At 42.0% G+C, this 23,621-nt stretch overlaps 1 protein-coding gene across 2 annotated transcripts in view; it reads right to left on the reverse strand.

The window, feature by feature from the left end:
• Nucleotides 1–4,580: 4,580 nt before the first annotated feature.
• ISL1 (ISL LIM homeobox 1) overlaps nt 4,581–23,621 on the reverse strand; it is a 52,478-nt gene continuing 33,437 nt past the window's right edge. Inside the window, exons 6-7 of one of the 2 annotated variants that reach the window (XR_015798268.1) lie at nt 9,906–10,089; nt 4,581–7,967 (exon numbers count right to left, since the gene is read on the reverse strand). Coding sequence is in view for 1 of the 2 variants with exons in the window: in XM_088152799.1 (XP_088008925.1) it covers nt 10,003–10,089 (87 nt within the window). In the remaining variant the exon portion in view is untranslated. Of the gene's footprint in view, nt 7,968–8,475; nt 10,090–23,621 lie in introns of those variants that run through there. The other variant, XM_088152799.1, reaches the window with a different exon arrangement.

Genomic DNA, 23,621 nt, shown 5'->3' on the forward strand with positions numbered 1-23,621 from the left:
CTGAAGTGCCACAGGAGGATCACATTTAGGTCAATGGTACTCTTAACGTAGGAATGAAAAAACAAAATGAGCAAGTTCTACAAACAATTGTTTTCATTACCTCTATAAAGATGCCCCACTTCAAATTGTTTCGTTAAACTTTTCACGGAAGTGTTAAACTGGGAATATATATATATATATATATATATATATATATATATATATATCTCCCAAAGTTTATTATTTTGCCAATTTCTGTGAATGAACTGGTTGGTTTAAAGCAGGGCTAGGTCTGAGATAAGTCAAGGTTTCTTGGTAGCCCTCTAAACAATTTACAGCTGATTGCCAAACATTTCAACAAAGAAATTGGAGAAAAATTGTGAGGGATTTTTTTTGTTTTGTTTTGTTTCATGAACATCTGTTAGGACACTAACCCCATGTTCCTGGTTGAACACATGCACAGAAGTTTCCTTATTCTGAATAATAAAAGGATGTCTCATCACCATCTGCCAAACGGGGCCAAATGCAGGGGGAGAGATTTAAAAAGTCAAGATGGTGGCTATGGTCACCCTCTTGACTTTTTGATACCCACCGCACACACACCCTGCCACGTTTTGTTGTGCAAGCTGTAGCAAGCTCAGATTATTTGCCATCTGATGGGCACTGCTCCACTTTGAAGTGCACCACAGGAATGCAGCTCTTTGTCTCAATCATGAATTGAAGCAAGACCCATATGCCTTGGAACAGTAGTTCAGCGACACTGCACTGGTGAGAAGCCATCTTGCTAAGCAAGAGACCTGACCGCTCTCTTCTGCTGGATAGGACAGAAGCACAACTTAACTTCGTGGGCCACTTCCATGGAGGTCTCTTCACTTGGATATCTGGCAGAGCAACTGCAGTGGTGTGTGGGAATGACCTTGGGAGACAAGGGGAAGAGCCACAATGAGGGGAATAGTTGGGTAAGAGGCAGCTGAGCCCGCAGCAGGAATGTGGGCATGGCAAACATCTCAGAAGGGATCCTCCCTAGTTTCCTGGGCTGTAAAGGTGATGAAGGAGAAATGTACTTTCAGACTTGCAAGATTCTGTTAATGTAACCATACAATAAAGCAGAATTAGTTCATCGGGCTGTGCTTCCTGTCTGGACTATCTCGCGTGGCTGACAGCAGCAGATCATTTCAAAGATCTGCTAAGCCCTCCTATTTTGCATTCAGTTTGGATTCTGATGAGAAAAAAAAAAAAATCAAAAGAGATTCTATAAGCTGAGTGTCTCCCCACTCCCCTGTAAATTCTTTTGTTGCATCACTAAGCGGATATGTGTCTTAAAGAAAATTAACGTTTATTTGCACTGAAAGTTATCAAAATAAGATTGATTTAATCAAAATGGCCCCAGCATGTTATTGTGTCATTCCTTGTCATGCGTTTTGTAAATGCGGTTGAGCAAATGTGCCAGATGAGCTGAAAAGTGCAAACTCGTCCATTTCAACATGACGTAACCCATCGTTAAAAAGGCTAAAAGCTGTTGATCCCAAGACCTTATATGACATGTTTGTCATCCAGGCAAATTTTAAATGGTGAATCGCTCAGCTGCTAATAACCCAAAATGATGTTAATGTTAATGTGCTATAACTTAATAGCTCTCAAAAAGGTCTTCACGTTTGGCAGAGAATATTTTAACTGAAGTCAAGAGGCTAGAGTAAATTCAGATATGTATCTTAGTAATCCCAAGTGGCATACGACACAATTTAAAGATGGGTCTTACTCAGGAGCTTTTAGAGCTGTGTAGATGTTTGAAGGGGGACGCTTCCCTTTGGTGACAATTTGAGGAAGTATTCTTTAGAAGCGGTTTCATTTCTAAGAGTGAAGTGGCCGTTCTGCTTTGCTTCACTCACCTCTCCATGTAGCGTAGGCTCCCTTTTGCAGCTAAAAACAAAGAAGAGTCACAGGATACCTTACAGCTTATGCCACATGGAATGGTTGTGATCGCATCAACCGTATTGGACTTCTGTGCTTGGCCTTTATTCTCCCTCCAAAATGGGTTTCCTTTATTTATGTATTTGTTTTCCAGGCAACCAGAATAAAGCACGGATTTAACTGAATGGAGACTGTAGGTTAACACTTTAGCTGTACTGAGTTGCATTATAGCTTTTCTTTTTAATATACAGACATGCATTACTGCTGTCCATAATTGTCTGCATTGTGCTAGGCATGTTATGGTTACTGATGGTCATCTGACCATCTGATGCTGTTGGCATTGTCTCGAGCAGCATTTCTTAACCTTGGCAACTTTCAGATGGGTGGACTTGAACTCCCAGAATTCCCCAGCCAGCATGGCTGGCTGGGGAATTCTGGGAGTTGAAGTCCGCCCGTCTGAAAGTTGCCAAGATTGAGAAAAACTGATCTTGAGCAAAGCAAATCAACCAATGACAGGTTCCTAAGAACAAACAGCCCCCGTAATCTATAATGATGAGGCCAAGAAATCCTCAGCGATCCTTAGAGAAGCCATTTGAAGGAATGTCCAGCTCAAGTTCCCTTTCAGGAAGGAAAGGAAGCCACGGCTGAAGACAAGGGGCTTGGAAAGTGCTTGTTAATTGTTAGGCTATAGCAAAAGTGTAAGCAGCACATTTAAACAACAGTCCTTATTTCTGGATGTGTTGACTGTAGAGAAAAATTATCTTGCCTATTTTTCTCATTGAAATGGATGGGTTGGGGTTTTTTTTCTTCTTTTCAAATTTTATTTCAGAGTAGAAAAGATTTCCAAGGTATCCAGATGAGTACAGTAGTGGTTTTTTGGATTTCGTTATTAGGTGGCCGTGAAGCATTTGTGAACGTCCTGTCTTTCATTCTACATTCATTATACTCATCAGTAGCCCATGGCCTCTCTGGCTTCAGTTATACACTAAGAAAAGACATTAAGAAATAACTCTGTTAGTTCCCCCTACCCCCCCCCCAAAAAAATAATAATGGGAAATTCAGGCAGCCAGAGAGGCTTCAGCGTGATGGAAAGACGTGTAACAGAAAATGCCATCAATAGTGATAGCATGCTCTTTGTCACCTGCCACAATAAAGTGAGTTCAAAGACACCATCAAATGGAGTATTTGACATGTATCTTGTAACATTTAATAGAAATTCTTCTGAGGAGAACAGAGGCCTCTTTTGCAGAAGAAAAGTTTGAAAAATTAGATGGTGGATATTGCCACAGCATTATATTCGGTGATGGTGTGAATATGGAACACGGGATCAGAAGCTTTCAAGTTCCAAAGACTGCAGGGATCAAACTGAAAAAGCACATTTAAGCAATTGCTCCTTTCCTGTCTCCTCTCTTTGCTCCCCCCCACCACCCCCACCACATACAAGCCAACAAGTGTTTTTTATTCCTTCCTGTGGGATATAAACTACTACTTTGTCCTTGGGAAACCTGTTGGAGACCCACGTTTGCCCCCCTCACTCATGCCACAGAGTCCTCATTAGCCATCTGCAATATACAAGTCATTTTCCTGCACACATCCCACCCATCATCTTAACAGATATTTTGCTAGTTCGCCATATTTCATAAATGAATTCACATAATACAACAAGATAAATAATCCAAATGAAAATGCCCACAAAACATCAATTTATGGAACTTCAGTCTGATTTTCTTCTCCTGACTAACCTGAGCTTGAAATTTAAATTGAAGTGCACGGGCATACAGCGCTTGATCTGATTCCTTTTGTATACTTAACCTACGAATGATTTTCCACTTCCCTTTAAATCAGTATGCAGGCAAGTTTCATAAAAAGGACTGATTTGTATCCTGCTTGTGGTACACCCATTTATACAATTGCTCTCTTAGGAGAGTTACAAACCAGAAGGCCAGTCGATGTTTTGTTCATAGCATTTTGATCCTTCGGCAGATTGGCTCGTATTTCTAATGACTTTTTCTCATACAAATTGCTGTTTGGCAATGTGCTGATTGGCTGACAAGGTTGGATGACATGGAATGTTTATCTGAGCAAAATATAAACTTGACATACATTCTTATGCAAATGAAAGAGAACAAATTTGCCTTAAAAGAACAAAAAAGTCTGCTCTGCAACTACTGTAATAGCTGGACTGGAGACATAGCGGTAAACAGATTGCATTATTCTGTTCTTTCTTGACTTCAGAGTCTAGCCCAACCTGTCCAAATGCTTAGGGTTGCTCACAGTGCTTTGCACTAAAGATGGATGATTCAGCTTGGCACGCGTAGAGTGCTTCCTTTAAGCATTTCACCTATGTTGTTTAATAAGGTAATCCTTAATATTTTTATTCAGAAGGACATTCTCTTGTGTCCATAGGTCTTACTCCCAAGAAAGTATGGACAGGATTAGGACCACCAGTTGCAAACATCTCTAATCTTGAGGACTGCTAAGTTCTTACCTCACTAGCCTGGAAATTAAAACAGACCACACTATCTTTATTAAGGTTGGAATTACTTGGCAAGATAAGGGCTTCACAGATCATATGAGGTCATGGACTGGGCACATAATGGCTTAGTAAAAATTCAGCCTTTGGACTTACTATTCCAGAAAGATAATTGAGAGCATTTTTAAGCCACACCTTGTTTGCATTTTAATGGCATGAAGGAACTTCAGGGGCTTACCCTGACCTGGACTGGCAGTTGGCACTGCTGATCTGAGTGGGCTTATTTTATGTCAACTTGGCATTAGCAACTGAGCAAGATGTCTGGAGCTGAGATAAATTAGCTTGTCTGAACTGAGCTGGAATTTGAATTAGGGATGCTCTTAAATATGCATCACATATCTTGTCTAGAATAAAAGGAATAGAAAAGGCACATGATTAAACGACATTTTTACAAGGACGTAGATTTAAAAGAAACAACCTTACCCAAGCCAGTTCAAAATATTCAGCAGGAGTATATGATAAAGATTGCACCATCTTATGGCAGCAGGTCCTAACTTTCTACTAGCAGATTCCTTGCAAGTTGAAAGCTGGATCATAGATGTAAGCAAGCTAAGGACTTTTTTTTGACATCCTGGCTTTATACAGAGGATTTCCACATGGAGCTTTAATGCAGGATTCTGCTCTTGAATTCCCACCATGGCTGCTGAGCTACCAACCCAATTTTCTTCCCAAAGGAGTCCCTGGAGCTTGGGAGATTATGAGTTCCATAAGCAGGAACTTCATCAATCCCCATCTCCTGATTCCTTGACACTCCACTCAGTCATTCGGTCAATAAATCAACTTTATTACAGGTATTGATCAATTAAAGAAAGAAGAGAGAAGAGAAATTCTGAGACAGCAAATGAAAATTGGAATAAAACTGAATATTTATAAAACTGATATGGTCAAAGTACAATGTATTTTACAAAAAATGAAACAAAACTTAACAAAACTTTATTCAGGGAAATAAAATCACATTGGTTGGACAGTAACAACTGTAACCAGAATGAAATTGGATGGCCTGGAAATCTGGCTAGATGGGAAATTATTAGCTGGGCATTTTTGTAATAAGGGCAATATGACAAAGCATGGTTTAATGTTTCCATAACTTCTTCATCAGAGTCCTTGTTCAAATGGGATATTCCCAGTTTCCCCTCAAGAATAGTTGTCAGAAAGCCATTAAATCTTGACAAAGTTAGGATTCCTCTGAATTTAGGAACTGTTATTTGGCTTAAATAACTTGCTGGCTTGGAAAAGGGGCAGTGATTATCTAGGAACGCATCTTTCGGTAGAGCAGGGACACTCAACCCCCCAAAAATAAAAGATTCAGTCTCCTGAACCACCTTTCCCCCATTTCTGGCTCTGCCCACTACCATTATTTACACATGGATCTGGTTGGTGGATGTCAATATTCTATAACATTTGCAGAGACTTGCAAGTTGAAGAGGGTTGTTAATGCTGTTCCCTATTCTTCTAGTCATCCCTTCCCTTCCATGTGCTTTCCTTTCAGCCAGATTTCGAGATACATGCTTGCCGCATTGTAAGAAAAGCAGCTGTAGAGGAAGAGGGAGTATCAAAACTCACATGACTGAACAGGCTTAGCCTAAAACATTTCAGTGGCAGACCAAGATGACAGGCAGAAAGGCCAATGGCAACCTCAAATTAATCTGTAAGGTAACAGAGGATTCTGGCAAACAGAAATAAAGAAACCCTTGGTCCATCTACTTCAGGCAGCCAAGAAGTACATCTAACATTTGCCGAAGATAAGGACTATAAAGTGAGCTGCATCATATATGCAATTTGGGCTGAATGAGGGGGAATTTGGGATTGTTTTTTTGGATATGCCTACTTCAGAGCTTACACTGCAATTCTCATGTATTCACCAGCAGAAAACAGCAGTAAATTGTGTTACTTGTTTTCAGCAATCAGGATTAGAGGTAGATCTGGGCTGCAACCCTCCAGAAAACCACTGGATGACAGCAAAGCAATTTAGCTTCCATCTAGAGGTTATCTGGATTTTTGCAGCCCAAATCTGGTAGCCCTACCTCTGATCCTGATTGCCTGGAAGCCCTAATCAGAGGTGTATCAGAGCTCCCCAAAGGAAAATTGGGGAGGTCAGGTTGCTCATTCCTGATCCAGCTCAATAACACTTGTTCCAAGTGGCAGCTGCCTTCCAGGGCTACAGCTGGAAGTCTTTCCCAGCCTTACCTGGAGATGCCATGAACGTCATCTTCTGCATGCACAGAATGTGTTTTCCATGCAGCAGATTCCCACGTTTATTGCAGGTCATCCCATGAAAATCATGAAAAAACCCATGCCATGCTAGGTATCTTTCTGTTGTACTTATACGGTCAGATCGACTTCTAATGCACCCAAGTAAATCAGGGCAATTATTTGTACAATAATATAAATTCTTCATATCATAGGTAGTCTGGTTTGGGCTTCAGTACAAAACATTTCAAAAAATGTTTGGCGTCTGAATATGGGTTTATTTTTAAAGCGCCATCTTAATACTAAACTGGACCATATATTTACAGTGTTCTTAACTGATAGGCTGCAGATGAGGAGAATCAGGAGAGCTCCGTAAACGTTTCAGGTTAATTCCCACCATATCTTACTCTTTATCACAGCCAGTGACCCGTCTCACATTATCTGTATGGGCCTGCTAAGTTTAACACTTTTCAAACAACACCTAGTATTTGTGACAAATCAAAATAAACAGCAAGTTTTACCCATGAGAAAAGAAGGGGGGGAGGAAATGTGTAGGACAGGAGGTACCATTAAGGAAATTTTCTTTGGGGGGAAAAACAGGGTTAGGGAAGCAAAAAGGTATCTATATTATCTCCTGGAATACGGATACAGCTTCATACTGTACTGAGAGAAGAAATCATACAAGTAGGCTTTAGAAGTACGGTCTGTTACAATGGCTGTACATGTGAGTTAATATAAATATTTTATATCTATAAAAAGAAGGACACAGGGAACTACAAAACATTTGCAAAACCAGGGATCCGTTACTACCCAGGCTTCATAATTTTACACTAGTGAGTGGAAAGGCTTGAAATACATCCTGAGAAAATACTACAAAAAAACAGGATTAGATGGCTTTAGGTTTACACAGCTAAGTATTTTGGAAGAGAGAATATTATGCATGCAAAAAAGGGATCATAATCTAGCCAAAGTTAAGTGCTCCCACTGTAATCAGCAGCTTAAAATGGTTAAATTTGGATTGCACTCTAGATTTTTGCAGGTGCAAGAAAAGGGCACATGCAAGTCATAAAGAACAAAAACATTGTCATCTTCTCCACATACATACATATCCCTGTTAAAGGTAAGTCTCCTTCACATATTTTTCTATTTAGGAAATGATCAAATAATAAATACTTAAACTCCATCTCTGATGATGTTTGAAAAGTACCAAAGTCCGCAGCTTGTCAAAATAAACCAAAATAAGAAGAGTTGGAAACAAGGATACGGTCCACTACTGTGCTCTTATATAACACATTCTCACTCATTTGGATGGGCAAGAAAACGTAAGTTCCCGTCAATGATTCAGATCCAACATCTGCCAAGAAACACCAGATTTAGTCTGAAATCTTCTATTGCTTATTCGAGATAGAAAATGAGGGGCAATTAAACCCACTCAAAGTTCATGAACAAAACATACTCCACCCAAACTCAGGATAGCACATTTGGGAACAATTTGTAGCCTTGAAAATCTTTTGGGGCATTCAGCTTTTGTGTTCCAAACACGGATGACTGCAGTGAATCATGGCATCAATGTATTGCTATACGTCTGTCTATAACTATATATCTTGTGTGTTTTCATTTCTTTTTTTCAGCTTTCCCCCTTTTCATTTATAATTCGGTGTATTCTTTTTCTTTGTTTTTATTCAGTTAATTAAAAAAAACCATTAACAACTGTTTGTTGTTTGTTAACAACAAAAAGAAAGTGACTATCAAAATTCAACTGGGAGTAAACCCCAATAATTATAGAGAATGTTCCTCATAGCTCTGCTTAGAAAGAAAACTTGTTTTTGTTTTAAAGATTTTTCTCTAATACTTTCGCGTGATTTACTTTATTAGGTAGTTAAGAAGTATATACTTATCTGAAAGCAAATACAATTATTTCCTGACAAAACTCCTTGCTTAACCCAGCCTGCTCATGTCCGAATTCAAAGCTTAATTGTATTTTATTGTTTTTTTCCTTTCTTTCTTCTAAAAACAGCTTCAGCAATATTTAACATTAGATTAATTTTGTAATCCACTAAAGAACTTCAGTTATTGGGCTAACTAGAAGAAAAATAAATATGTAAGTAGTCAAAGAGAGACACTTTGGTGTGGTGATTGAGGCACCAGGCTAAAAACCAGGAGACTGTGAATACTAATCCCACCTTCGACATGCAGCCAGCTGGATGATTTGGGGCCAGTCACTCTGTCTCAGCCCTAGGAAGCAGGCAATGGCAAACTACTTCTGAAAATGCTGCCAAAAAGCAAGGATTGGTCCAGGCAATTGCTAGGAACCAACACTGACTTGAAGGCACAAAAGGGGGGGGGGAATAGTAGTCCAAAGCTATGCTTCATTTGGGTGGACTGAGGACCAGAGAAAGCAAAGCAACAATGGAATTGGTGGGACTATATGTCACCTATGGGTAAGTCACTATTCTCCTACTTTTTCCCAGTTTTGTGGGGAGAGGTATGCTTGAGAGCTTTTTTTGTTTTATGTCTATTTTACAGTTTACACTAGAGACATTCCCTGTTTGAAAACAGCAGGGAACTGTGTTGTCAGTTTTGAATCATGGTTATCAAAGGGTTCTCCAAGGGAGAAAAAAATAACCTGTGTGTTGTCCTCTATGGAGTGCTTCACACAGCTATTGAGGTATGGAAGACCTTAATTGTTTGGTGTCACACAGTGGTCTCCTCTGGTATGTTCAGCAGCCTGAGGAGACTTTAGATTATATGTAGGATTCTCTTCCAGCCTTTGAGCCAGAAAGGGCCATCAGGGAAGGCAGAAAGCCACTTAGCTTCATGAAGCATATTTGGAGCAAGAAGGCCTTTCATGGCCCCTGCAGAGCTGTACAAAAGTGTGGCCTTAGAACAGCATGCAAATCTGGAGCCACAGGTTGCTTCTATTGTCTTACCTGCTACCTTCTCTAGCTTGTAACTGTTACATCCACGGCCATATTAAATTGCAGTATATGAGAAGGTAACCACCATTTAGGGTTTAGGGAAGAAGTCAAATTCTCAAGTGGACAAAGGTGTACTTCAAGCCTCCACAGCTCACTGCTCTCTTTGTTCAAATTTAAAACATTTACAAATGGCAGGGATGGGTTTGGAGGGGGTTTTTTAGTAGCTTTTTTAAAAGGCGAAAGATTTATACAATCTGAAGAGAAACCAGAGTATTTTTTATACTTCCTAACAACTACGTAACTTCAACAATATTCACACGCAAAATGTAAAACGAGAAACCAACATAAAATTATCACGGATGGGACATACTTACCTTATTTACAAGACGTCCAAGAGGTGTGTGAGAGTTTCCTGTCTATTATTGTACAACACTCTCTTCGTGATCTGCTGTCTTTGTGACATCACTCACTTCAGTTAAAGCCCACGGGATTTTTGTAGGATTTATCATGCCACCCGTGGAGTTTTTTCAGATCAGGAAGCAGAAACAGCCAGGGAGGCTGCAAAGTAATGGAGAGAACAAAGTAACAGGAAAACAACAGCTGCAGCTACATCTTTTACCATTGAACGGCGCAAATATAGGTTAAAACATTGGGCTATGCAAAACTTTGGATTCAAAAGCGAAAAGGTGTTTTGGAGCATGTCAAGAAAGATACGGGTGTTTTAAAGAGTTGCAGGCAGCTGCATCCTCAACAAGCGAAGATTTTGTCAAAATATGTCATGGCACAAGCTTCACCTCCTAGGTTTTTCTATGCAGGCCACAATGGGAAGATGAAGGGGCGGAGTTTCTCTTGTGACATCTCAATGCTATTGGTCATTGCTTCCCCTTAGATGCCCAGAACTGCAGGTGCTGTGGGAGCATTCCCACAAGCTCTGAAGCACATTTTTGCTTTTGAATTCAAAACACTGCATAGCCTTCCCCTGGATGAAATTAGAATAGAGATTTCATGACAATATTCCTTTTATTATCCAGAAGCTTCTGGTGCTTTAAAAATTGGCCCTAGCACACTAATCACATAAACTGTTGTAGAAGCTGTGGAACAGCTTTCCACCAGAAATCACTCTGACTCCTGCATCCCTGGGAATTTATTTTTCACCCCTGATCACCCAATGTCAAACCAAAGGCCCATTTAATAAACCATCAGGCTTTCCACAGAAGCCAGATAAATGCATCAGAGAAATCCACTAGCAATACCTGAAGGCTGTAATCTTCCTCCAACAATAGCTATTCAGTGTGAAACTAAACCTTCTGATTCGACTTAGGGATAACCCAGATGATCCCTAGATGGCATCAATGGCATACAAGAAAGTCCTCTTTGCTGCCATCTAATGGCCATCTCAGACTTTGCAGCCCAACTCTGGTAGCTCCAGTTGAGACCTCATGAATCATCTGCCATGATCATTCTTTTTTGTGATTGACTGTACAGGAAGAGAAACACACTGCCCTTTTCTCTTAGTGGTTGCTGTATTTGAGAACTGATCTTTTTCTGTAGGATCAAGATCACTTTTCACCAGGGAGGATCAATATGGTGTTGTTTTAAAGAATGCTAATATGCATTTTAAAATGCTATCAGCATTCTTCTTTACAGGACAGATAAAGTTGTCAAGTGCAATTTCACTCAGTTTCTCCTTTTCTCCCATATTTTGTTCAGTCAAATTTGGGGATTAACTTTGAAATGTTTTTGTTTCCTTTTGAGCCTATAAGAATAGCCATGTGCAGACTTGTGGACATTTCTCCTAAACTATACATAAAATGCATTGTTTTCATTATATGCCATCACAGTTAAACACAACCAATTTTGCATGCTATATTCACCAATAATATACAGTTATATTTTTTTTGGTTATTCATATTTTCATATTTATTTTTGGTTCAGAAAACCACAGTGGAAGATAAGGACTTTCTGTTTTACATACTGACTGAGGAACTGTAAATTAAATGCCAATTAAAGTGTCAACTCCATTTCTACATATCCCTACAGTATAGTCAGTGATTTTTAATGGAAGGAAAATACCAGTCATCAGCTTCAACACCTCCTCTTATAGCTCAGCGTGGCTCTTTCTTGTATTTCCTTTATTTCTTTAGTACATTTATATCCTGACTCTATTCCACCATGTTCAAGGCATGATGTCAGTGCACTGAGAGAATGTACTCAGGCCATCAAGATAGTGTAACAAACCTCTCAAACAGTTTAACACATAAGTAGTGACCAGTTCCAAACTGCTTTGCTTCCAAAAAAAAAAAAAGTGTTTTATCATATTCCTCGGATGAACATGCTCTATTTTGAAATGGTTTGTCAGTTTTACAAGCATCAGTTTAATTTTCTCTTGCTTCATTAGTCTTTGTCAGCAAATCGCCAGCCATCAGTTCAGAAGAGTTCTCTAGATGGCTGCAAAGAAACTTAATATGCAGAGTCAAGCCAACCGTTGAACCTCTGGTGGGAATTAGAACAAGTCTTCGCCGTTAACAAGGCAGTTCTACTGACTTGAACATTTGTTTTAATTAGTTCTGACAGCCGATTATAGTGTCATAGCACTGCCTTCCTAATCTGGATGCTCTTAAAATGTATGGATTTCAACCCCCAGAATTCCCCAGTAACCATGGCCTTTGCTGAGACTGGTGGAAGCTGCACTCCACACATGTAGAGGGCCCTTAGGTGGCAAGTGTAGTGCATTAATTCACTTGTAGTGAAGTGGACAACATCACACCTAAAATGTTTTAGGCATAGAAAAGCTTAAACTAGACCTGCCAATCTAGAGAGTGGGTAGAAACCATCAAAGGCCCCAAAACTCAAATTCTAAGCAGCCAATTAAGAGCAGGAAGGTCTCCCTGGTGATATTTTAAAAGGGGAGGTTCAGCTTCACTTCCTTTGTTCTTTTGTCCTCCAAAATAGGAGTAGAGGGCATCTTTTCTCAGACTGGCACTAACCAGGCAAAAAACCTACCCCAAGGTGGAGAAGATTCGAAGAATCAGAAGAAAAATAGCAATAGGGAATAATGGAGTGAGATATGAATTTGTATCTTCTTGTTTCTTTTATGGATTGAGCTTTTCTAGAATTCTTTTGTGGTCTATCTGTATTGTACAGTATGCATGTGTGCATATGTATTTCCACCTGGAAGAGCAGCCAAGGAGTTAAAGCTTGCAGGTCGTGATATTTTCATTCCCCCCTTTTCCCATTATCTTCAACGCTCTTTCACCTTAATCTACATAATAAAAGACTTGTATCTTCTTCTGGAATCAGTATGCCTATTCTAACTTTCTAGGTGCTCTGCTAAGCTACAGAAAAGTGTGGCGGGGAGCCAAGACAGATTTTTTTTTCACTTTCTTCCTCCTGATAAGCAGGGCATAGATTGATTTTCTGTGGAACGAAGTAAAAGGAGGCAGCATAAGAAACAGGCCCTCCCCAAGAATATGAGAAGGTGCAGGAGGATCTAAAGACCCCCTTAGGGAGACAAGGGGTCAAATCCATGACATTCCCAGGCAGGTGTGCTCTTGCATGTGGCATGCCCCTGTACATGGTGGCCAGCAGGGGGAAAGAACTCTAACATGACTTTTTGTTTAATGAGCACTAAACATTTAGTGAACTCAAGGATTCTTGAGTTCTTTGAACCAAGTGTTCATTTGTTTGGGAGAAGTTTTGTTTTGTTTTGCTCCGTTTTGTTTTCTTGCTTGGCATGCCTCTTTGAATTAAATATTCCTTCTTTAAGGGCAGATTTGTTTTTCCTCCCTATCTTATCTTGTAAACAGCAGACTTGGTATTGCTAAGTCAGGAGAGAAGGCACATGTTCCTAAGCAGAAGCGAAATCATACAGAATGCCAATCCTGCAGAGGAGAAACAAGAGATCAGGATGTTGATTTCCAGGGAAAGCACCAATGAAGTCCAGCAATAGTTGCCTGAGGGTATGGAAGCTGACAAGTGAGACACAGAGTATTGTATCAGTTGTGTGAATGGACAGCAAAGCTAGAATTAAAGGAAAAATATGCTGCTTGAGAGGTTGAATTTTATCTTTCTCTAGAAGAGAAAAGGATAGCAACTAAGACCAGGATGGCACAGAGAAGTAGATTTCTTCAGTGCAGACCCTTCCCATTCCCAGTGCACAGGAGTGAAGCACAAATACTGAGTATAAAGAGAGGAGAGATGTGGAAACCTATTTGGCCAATTTTGAATGGAAATGTGTGGGATATGACATTCCCAAAGAGCAATGATTCCATTGTACAACAGTGGAATGGTCTATCTATGGAGATTGTGGGTCGTCCATCTCTGGAGGCTTTTAAAAAATGTATAGCTACCTCTTATGGATTTAATTGGTTTTCCTGCACATTGCAGATGGTTGGATTAGATGACCCTTGTGGGTCTTTACAATTCTGCAATTCCATGATCCAGTACATGAGTTGCCTGAAGCTAAACATTCCACTGACCATGGAAATTGAGGTCAGTGACAAAAATAACTATGCACTGCTCTGGGAAGGTTGAAGATGAGACTTATCATAGCAAATGACTGTAGGACATTTCACAACTCATGAAGTTCAGTGATACCAATACCTATCAGATCAAGTTTGTGGCTGCACTTTTTGCTTTCTCTTTGCTTTCTTTTTCTTTTTTCTTCTTTACTTTATGAGAGTTTGGATTAGTTTTTATCTTCTTTTTTAAAAGTTTCAACAAAAATAATATTTAAAAAAAAATAGAAACAGAAAACACCCCACCCAGCCAAGCCAAAGCCAAAGCCAGGATGAGATATGTGCCCAAATCAGCTCAGGGGAGAACCTTTGCCACTAGCAGGACGACTCAATGACAAATTTACACTGCAATGTTTCCTTTGTAAGCAAGTGGGAGATGTCAAAAAAGATAGTCCTAGGCAGGAACTTCTTTCAAGTACATAAATCGCCAATTCGCAAAAGTACCAGATCCAAGACCACCCAATATACTGAAGAGGCTATTCCCCCTGAGAGACTGCATGACTGTGAACAGCCAGTTGGTAATGGTCTGAAAAGACATGGGGGGGGGGCAGTTATTTTGGTAGGGCACAAAGTGCTTCTCAGAAATCACTCACTGGCAGATGCCCTGGTAACTTATGCAGAGGAGCCAGAATGGAAGAAAGGATACCCCTACTCAAAGTGCCCATCTGGATAGGAAACTGGAAGAGAGAATGGGAGTATGTCATCACTGTGCAGTCACTATGATGCTTGATGGTGATCTGGCTAAGCATGTATGGGAAATCCAGTGTGCAAAGACTGAGAAGCTGGGTGCAAGTCACAACTCAACCTTTCATCACCTGAAATGACCTCCTTCCCTTAACCACAAGAAAAGCAGGAAATGGATCCAGACATAGCTGATCTGAAAGAGAGTGGAAGTCCTCAAGCCCTATCACAGCATCCAGTGACAACTTTTCCTGACTTTGGAGAAAAGGAATGGAAGTCCTATTACAGTCCCTCTTTCTCTACAACCAGATCTGAGACCAGGCAGCAGGAGAGCCAGGATAATATTTCTGAGTTGGATGCCTACTAAGAAGTACAGAAAAGTGACACAAACCTAGCCATAATCTGGGAATTAGTGGTGAGTGACTCATCACCCCACAAAGGAGAACAAGAGTCATGATAAGCAATTAAAGATGGACTTCTCTTCATAGAGTACCTCCTGGTGGCCAGAAGGAATATGGGACAGTTCGTAGTGCTTATCCAGTTTCACCTGCTAAGCCTGTCTCATGACCACCCAAGTTGACATGTGGGAGTGAATAAAACCAGACTGATCCAAAACTTGTACTGAGGACATGGGAAAGATGTTAACTGCTTATGTGAAATCCTGTGACATATGTCAGTGCATGGGGAACTGCCATGATAAGACTAAAGCCCCTTTACATCCACTGCCAATAACAAAGATTCCTTTCCAGAGAATGGTGATATTGTGGGGCCAATCCATCCAGAGACAAGCAGCATGTCTTGATGTAAGTACATTATGACCTTGAGCCAGATTGATGCCAAGCCCATGAATCAGTCTTTAATGGATCTATTTGCTAGAACAAGCTGGCCAGTTGAGGTTCTCACAGATGCTGGCATGAACTTGCCAGAAGTAATAACAAACCTATGGGCTGCACAAGGCTTGAACATCTGGTGTTAGTCCATTATCATCATCAATTAAATGGCCTAGTTGAAAAGGTGAATTAAATTTTGGAAACCATGATTTGCAAGTATGTTAATGACCCCAGTTAGTGTATGCTTACCCGGTAGTACCACACCCAAGCCTTGGTTCTTCCCTTTTAAATTAATTCATCATCAGTAAAGAAGAAAACTTCCCACCCAAATACTCTGGACTTTTTCAACTAAAGCACTTGACAAGACCCTGTAGCTTGCCTCTGAGATCCAAACTGAACAGAAGGTTTATTACAATGAATACCAGGGACTGGGTGCAGGAGCCAGGGACTCATCTCCTGGTTCTGAGGTCCCCCATTACATACCTCTAGTGTTTACATTTCCTGATTAATCATGGATTAATTGTTAATTCCTTTGTGGATTATTTGCAGTCTCTTTTTAACAAAAATATTGAGGTATGTGTGAGACACTTTATAATCTAATTAAGAAAACTAAGAGTTATCTTCAATGGAAATGCCATCTGCCACCACATTTGATTTTTCATTACAGTAATGTACTAGAACCACCTTAAAAAACACGTGTTCCTTTAATTAGAGCCTGAAACTTTAGTCCTAATACTAATACTTTTACACCCATATAATTTGGGACTGAAATTTGTGTTCCCTTTCTGCTTATGCTTTGAACTTCCACCAGCTAAAATGCTTATGGAACATCATTTTTCATGACTCATCTTTTTGCTGTAAGTGCTTCTGAGCAATCCACCAGACAGCTATCTAGTTTTGGGGGTGCAAGGTGGTATATGTGGTACACAGTTTTATTTCTTTGTTTAGAAAATATATATGGTCGCACATCTAACATATGAACTCTGGGTGGCTAACAAAAGAAAACAAGTTAAAATTATCATAAATTAACCAAGGCACCATAGAATAAACTCAGTCACACAAATCATACCTATGTTGGGCTTATCTATCATCCTGACCCAATGCCTGTGGGAAAAGCCAGGTCTTCACAGCCTTCTGAAAGACCAAGAGAGTCAGGGCTCTCCAGATGGTTGGAGTTTTGTCCTCCAACACCTGATCACCAATGCCTGTCCAGCAACTTGAGGCAAAGTTTAAAGTTTAAGTGTGCTTAAAGGTAGAACCAATTCAGAAAGTTGTGCTGATTGTTTTTAGTTCAAATGGCTTAGCACAATCCTCAGAGGTGGACACGTGATATAAAACCTGTAAAAAAGACAAGTACACTATGAAATATTTTCTATTTTATCTGTTTATTACATTTATATCCCATCTATTGTCTTGGAGCTCAGGGCAGCTTACTTTTCACTTTTTTCCCACACCAACCCTGTGAGATAAGTTGGGAGAATAGAGAAGAATTGAGCCAAAGTCATCTAGTGGGTTTCTATGGCTGAAGGTGGGCCGGAATATGGGTCTCCCTGGCTCTAAGCCAACATCTTAGCCATTTTACCAGCTATCTTGTGGATCGCCTAGTAGCAATTTTTATTTTCTTTCTTTCCTTTTTCCTGTTTGGGGAAAGTAATTATATGAGTCCAGTTCTGCAACACAGTTCATCTATAGCTTTGGTAGAAGTACAGCTTTGTCATTTTGTAGATGGCTGAGCTGCATGTAGAAAATGTGATTTGGTTCAAATCATGATTTGGGAAATCAAAAATCAGACAGATTCTTCTCAGATGAACTTGCAAATGTTAAGCTTTGTATTTCCCACTGATAACAACTTGGAAATCAAGAAAAGACTGTAAATGTTTTTTCTACTTAACAAAATTGGATGAGATTTGAGACCTTTTTTTTAAGAAGATCAAGCCTGTCAAATTTAAGTGTGTGTGTGTGTGCGCGTGCGCGTGCGCACACACCCACATATACTAAACACTTTTAAAATTTTGTGGGGGTTTTTTCCAAAATGTTTGTGGTGACTGCCTACCTCTCCATATTTCTGAGCAAACTTGGATAAAATCTGCTAAGACTTTTTCTGAAGAGACTAAATCTGCCAAGTTCCACATGAATTGTTCACATTCACCATTTAGGTTTGTTTTTTTTTAAGGATATATTTATCTCACTATGAGCTTTCTTATGCATATGACGTTCAACCTACAAATGACCCCAGTTAAGAAACCTGCAGAATTTCAGAAGAGTTAAGTCAAAGGGCTAGGGAATTATGATGAATGAAGATCAGTTTTAAGTTTTTTTGTTTGTTTTCTCCTGTATTGGCACCAAAGTCACAGGAAGTGCAGTAGTCAAAGATGGACGATGGATGTAGAACGAACAGTTGAAATGAAGCATTTGTGTAATTCCCTCATTTGTACACTTGGCAGACTGTACACACTTCCAAGAACTCAGTTACAGTAGATGTGTTTTAAAGCCCCTTCTCAACCAGAAAGAAAAAGGGGGGGAGGGTTCTAACTAGACAGCTCCTTTTTTAAAAAAATGGACCCCTCCTATCTTTTTTTTCTTAATAGGAATTGGTGTTTCTGTGTCTGCAGTGTAGAAAAAAGAAACAAAAGCAATGAGGACACATAGGAAACTTACAAGTGGAAGATGTCATTAATAAGGATTTGAGCTGAATGTCTTCTCCTGGATATTCTATTCCTGTTCCCAACATTATGTCCCCTCCAGTCTTCCTACTTGTTCCCTCCCTCACATATACTTCTATGGATCCATATGCCATTCCATGAATGAGGCAGAACAGGGGTTAGGCAAGATGATTTCAAAGATCTCTTCCACCTCTTATGTTTTATAGTCCCATCTCCTGATGAAAAACCTTGACTGAAATCACCCAATGATGGCAACTCTGACAATACTTCCAGAAAAGTGAGTCTCTGGTGCCAAAGTAAACGTAAACATAAAATCTCCTTCAAGTAGAGTTTGATTTCTGAAGCTTACATGGGTGATTACTAGTCTTACATTTCAAGGACACAGAAGTATCCTTGGAGTCTGAGGCACCTTTTATCTAACTCAACCTTCCCCAACCTGGCAGCCACCCAGATGTCATGGGACTGCAGCTCCCAAAATTCAGAGCTGGGGTGGCCAATGATGCTGCTCTGCCAAGCTAGCCAGTAACTTATTTCTCCAAGTCCTCTCCGTTTTTTTTGCCCAAAGGTTGTGCTATTACCACTGAAGACAAAAACAAAACAAAAAGACAACCCAAATATATTGTTATTGATCCAACCCACTCAGCAGTCTGCAATCTCCTCCAGGATAAAGAGGTCCATCCAAAGAAATGCAATTTCCAGTTACCAAAGATCTCTTGTCTAACCAGACATGTCTCCCCCACTCTTAATTGAATTGTTTCGATTGCCATTTAGATGATGCAAAAGGAGGACCTGAAATTTCTTTCCCCCAGCAAAAGCGGGGAGGAAGGAGAGCCAGGGATTGATTTGGAGTTTGTGCTGGGGGGGGGGGGAGGTTGCAACTACTGGATCCGAGGAACAGTTAAGATGAGAAATGGAATACAATATATATAATCATCATAAAGCACTTCCAGTTGCCTTCTTGCCCTCCATACGGTAGGGAACAAACACACACAGCTTAATAAAAATGCTTTCAAGGAAGCCAACTCATGCAATGAAAGCATTGTTTTCTCTGAGTCTTCTCAGAACTACATCCTACGGAGTTCAATTACATTTACTCCAAGTCTACTATGTTCCTTGACTTCCCTGCACTCGATTCATCCTGTCACTGTGATCCAGAGATTTTTTTAGCCCAGTCTCTGGTGATCCAGGGCTCCTCAGCTGTGTTGACGAAATCCTCGATCTCATGCCAGCTGTGAATTATGGTGCTGGCATCAAATGCAGGTGGAAGTCTCCAGACTGTAGAAGACTGCTTCAGCCATATCTAAAAGTCCCACCCCTGCCCTCTCCCAGTTGCAGGGCACCCACTTGGGAGTGATTATTGTGGGGCCATTCAATGCCTTATCCAAGGGACTTTTTAAGCTGCTTGATTTGGGAGCTATTTTTGACAGGTGAGACTTGATGCCAAATGAACAACACACCTTAGATTTCATCTAAGCAGCGAAAGGGGTCTCTTCCTAACTGAGCCAAGATTTATTTTCTTTCTTTCCTTTCCCCAAGGTATACTGCACCACAAACTAACCACGGCCGTTCTTTCCCACAATTCTCTTAACCAGGTTGGTTAAAGATTTAGTGGTTGTTTATACAAGCTAAACTTGGTTAGCAGTACCATGTGTCTGGAGGTATGAATTTATGGTTTGCACATAGGCGTTGGAAGAGAGCCACGACAGTCTATGCTGGCAAAAAATCTGAATGAGTCGGGTAGCACCTTTTCGGATTAACAGAATTTATTAAAAGTAACCAGCTTTTGGGAGCAACTTATGGCTTTTAATAACATTTGGTAGTTAGGAAAGGTGGTACCACACTCATTCAGATTTTTTTCCCCCAGGATTTGCGCATGCTGCGATCCCAGCCGTCTGGTTAGTTTATGATTCTCAACCTATAACACGGGTTAATTCGGTGCGCGACTTAAGCCTATTGCGGATACTCACAATTAGTTCTGCCGCTTCCCCCCCCCCCCAGGAAGGACCAATAAAAACGTATCTGCAAGGGAGGGGATCTGTTCCCCTCCCTGAAAGCAGCCCAGCCAGGCCTTCAAGCCTCCAGGTGGTGCGTCTGTTGTCGCCCCGTCTGCGAGGTGTGGCGGCTCCCGGCCTGGCAGGTCCGAGAGCCGCCAAGGGACCCGGGGGAGGGCGGCGAGAGCCTCTCGAAGAGCTGATCCCAAGGCGAGATAAGGAGCCGCCGAGCCACCGGCCCTGTCTAGACTTTGGACCTCACACCAGTCAAACCGGAGCTGTTTGGATTAGCCTGGAGATCGACCAACCTGAGCGAGCCCCTCCCCCGTGCCCCGGCGGACTCGGGAGGGAGAGGGCGATCGCGCTGGGTCTGCAAACGCCGGCTTCTCCCCTCCAGCCTCGCCTCCCTTTTCCTTCCTCCCTTCTCCTCGGCCCAGGCCAGGCACCTCTGCTGGGAAGCAGCCGATCGGCAGGGAAGAGCAGAGTGCGGGGCTCCTTCCGCCCAGCAGAGACGGGGGACCCTGGCAGCCAAGGGCTGGGGAAGAGGAGGCGGAGGAAAGGGAGAGGGAGGCATTTATAAGGAATTTAAGTATCCAAAATCCAAGCGGGGGTATGGGGGACGTAGCCAGATGGGTTGCAAACGTTTCGGGACAAACTCGCCTTTCATTCCTGAATTCGTAAAGCAGGACAAGCTTGCCGGAGGAAGAGCGTGGAAGCTCAACAGGTCGCGCCCTGGATAGCAAGCCCTCTTTCACACTGAGAAAACGGTTGCCTTGAAAGGAAGCTTGTTCTCCCCTCGTCCCCCATAATCAACGAGGCCGATTCTGTTTCTGGTATAATTCTAACAAATATGCGGAGGAAATCAGCCAAACTGAAGAGCCCCGCTGGGAGAAGACAATCATTGAAACATCCATCTTAGGGTGCTGGTAAAAATACCTACAGCATGAAGAGAGGCGCTGCTTGAATTCCTTCGGGTTGTTTTCGTGTCCTTTAAGGCAGTGTTCCTCAACCTTGGCAGCTTGAAGATATGTGGACTTCAACTCCCAGAATTCCCCAGCCAGCCGGCTGGGGAATTCTGGGAGTTGAAGTCCACATATCTTCAAGCTGCCAAGGTTGAGGAACACTGCTTTAAGGTAAATTAGGCCGAAAAATGAACCTCGCGTCAGCTAAAAAGGGAAAGAATTAAAGGCCAAATCTACGCAGAGACTGAACAGAAGTCCGCTGAACTCAGTGACTGCAAGTACACATAGCTACTAAGCCGTTATTTGCTTTACGGAGTTACTCTCGGCTGGCTGCGTTCCTACATGAGAAATCATGATTTCTAAGCTGCAATGACTGGGTTCACACAATACCGAGCCAAAGCCGTGTGAACCCGACCACTGGGCCTAAGCTTGCTTTTCCATACGCGGGCGTCGGATTGTGTCACCTTAACACCCCAGGGCTAAAACTAAACCCAAAGACGTCAAGCAGAGATGTAGCTGTTCGGGTTTACACTGGATGCCCGGGGATAGGTGGGGACGATGGGAATTGAAATCCAGGGCTTTGGAGGGTCACTGTCTTTAGGAAAACGGCAGAGCGCCTGTTGGTACAATAATCTCCCCGGGCTAGGGAGCGGATTCAGGGGAGGCCCGGGCTATTTTTAGAAGGATTTATCTTCGCGTTTAAAGCCGGGGTCACCACGGGGTAGAGCACCGCGCCAGCCCTCGGCCCCGGATGGTGGGGGCGGAAGACCGCCTGCCGATCCCGCCCGATCCCCTCCCCGCCCCCTTCTTCCGTCTCACCCGCCTCCCGAGCTCCCCCGCCGCTGGTGAAGCGAGAGATCCTCCTCCGTCCGCGCCTGCGATGCTGCTCGGGCTGGGGACGACGTTTGTGGCGCCTAGACTCCTTCAGTCGGTCGCTCTGTTATCAAGATAACGACGCGAAGGAAAACAAGCGGAGCTGAGGCGGATCTCCTCCTAGCACCTCGCACTCATGCCTCGGCGTCCAGCCCCGCGTCCAGCCCCTCCCTCCCGAGCAGATTGGCCTGGTCTCTTGGAAATGCGTCCAGGCAGCCCTGAAGGAAGAGGGTTGAGCCCCCTCCCCCCGTTTTCATTTTGACCGGGTGGGCAAATGGCTCCCCGAAAGCAAGTCGGGGAGGCAAGGCTTTAGGATCGATCGCGCTTCCTTGCGTTGGACGAGACCAATTCGGCTAGCGATGGCATTCTTCAAACCGTTTTCTTAACATCTGAAAAATAGTTCTTTCTTGCTTATATAAATCAAATACTGTTTGTTAGGCATTGGTCCGAAACATCAATGGATTACGGGTTTAAACGCGCGGGGGGGGGGGGGCTTTTGATCCTTTTTGAAAAAGGGCGGGGGAAAGAAACCTGCGCATAATCTAGCAAGGTTTGGGAGTTGCCGTATTGCATTTGGATAAATGTCCGGCCAAAATGTCATCCTATTGATTTTAATGGGGCTGTAGAGTGATGAAAATCCCACGCATTGAAATTAAAACAGAAACAACCTCATCGTTTAGAACGGATTGTTCTCTGAGGTTTCTAAAGGGGGGGGGGATCTGTTGATTAAAATAACACAATGCCAAGGACTCCAATACCTTGCAGCCATCCAAGGCTGAAATCCATCCCTATAGAAATCTCCTATACAGCACACATGATGTTCATCAGATCCCCCTGCTCTCTTAAATCAAACTTGGATTATTTATCCAATTTATGCCAAGATCAAGACCCACTACAGTAAGAACAACAACAAAGCAAACAGGAGTTCCCCTACAATTAAAGCAGGCAGAAGTTAGAGCAGAAAAATTGAGGTCCTTTAAATCGAGATAAAAAGAAAGTTTGCTACAACAAGGACCAAACAGGAGGACTCCGCAGGAGAGCTGGTCTCTTCCAAACTGCTCCTTGTTACAGGAGCTGTAACATAGGAGTCATTGGTTTGGGCAGCAGCAGGCTATTTGGTCCATCTAACCCAGACTTCTCCATCCTTGCCTTTCCCCAGCACGCCAGCTCACCCTGACTGACACTAGCAAGGTACAATGGGAACAGTAACCCAACACATCAAAGCAAGCTGGTTTGGGACAGGTTGGGCTAACCCAAACCATCTTTCTCCAGAAGTAGCCACACTACTGGCAGAAAGAAGGAACTGACCTCAAAGCTTTTTTGAAATCAGGTATTCCATTCAATTAGAACTCTTTCATGCTCCCCCCCCCAGGCATTCTTGGATTGCAGAGGTAAACCCCAATGTTTCTAATCCTGTTGCTTTATTTGGAGGGAAGATACATCTTCAAGAAACCGTAATTCTAAATGGCTGAACAACCAAATATTTTCTCATTGGGACTATTTTGCCACCCATTGCTTGGCTTAGGTTGGTCTTGGATAAATTTGTACTATGATTCTTGTTGCTATTTTTCAG

This window comes from Python bivittatus, unplaced genomic scaffold (genome assembly GCF_059951505.1).
Source record: "Python bivittatus isolate LINGU-HERP-01145 unplaced genomic scaffold, Pbiv_v1 ctg000570_np1212, whole genome shotgun sequence".
Classification (NCBI taxonomy): domain Eukaryota; kingdom Metazoa; phylum Chordata; class Lepidosauria; order Squamata; family Pythonidae; genus Python; species Python bivittatus.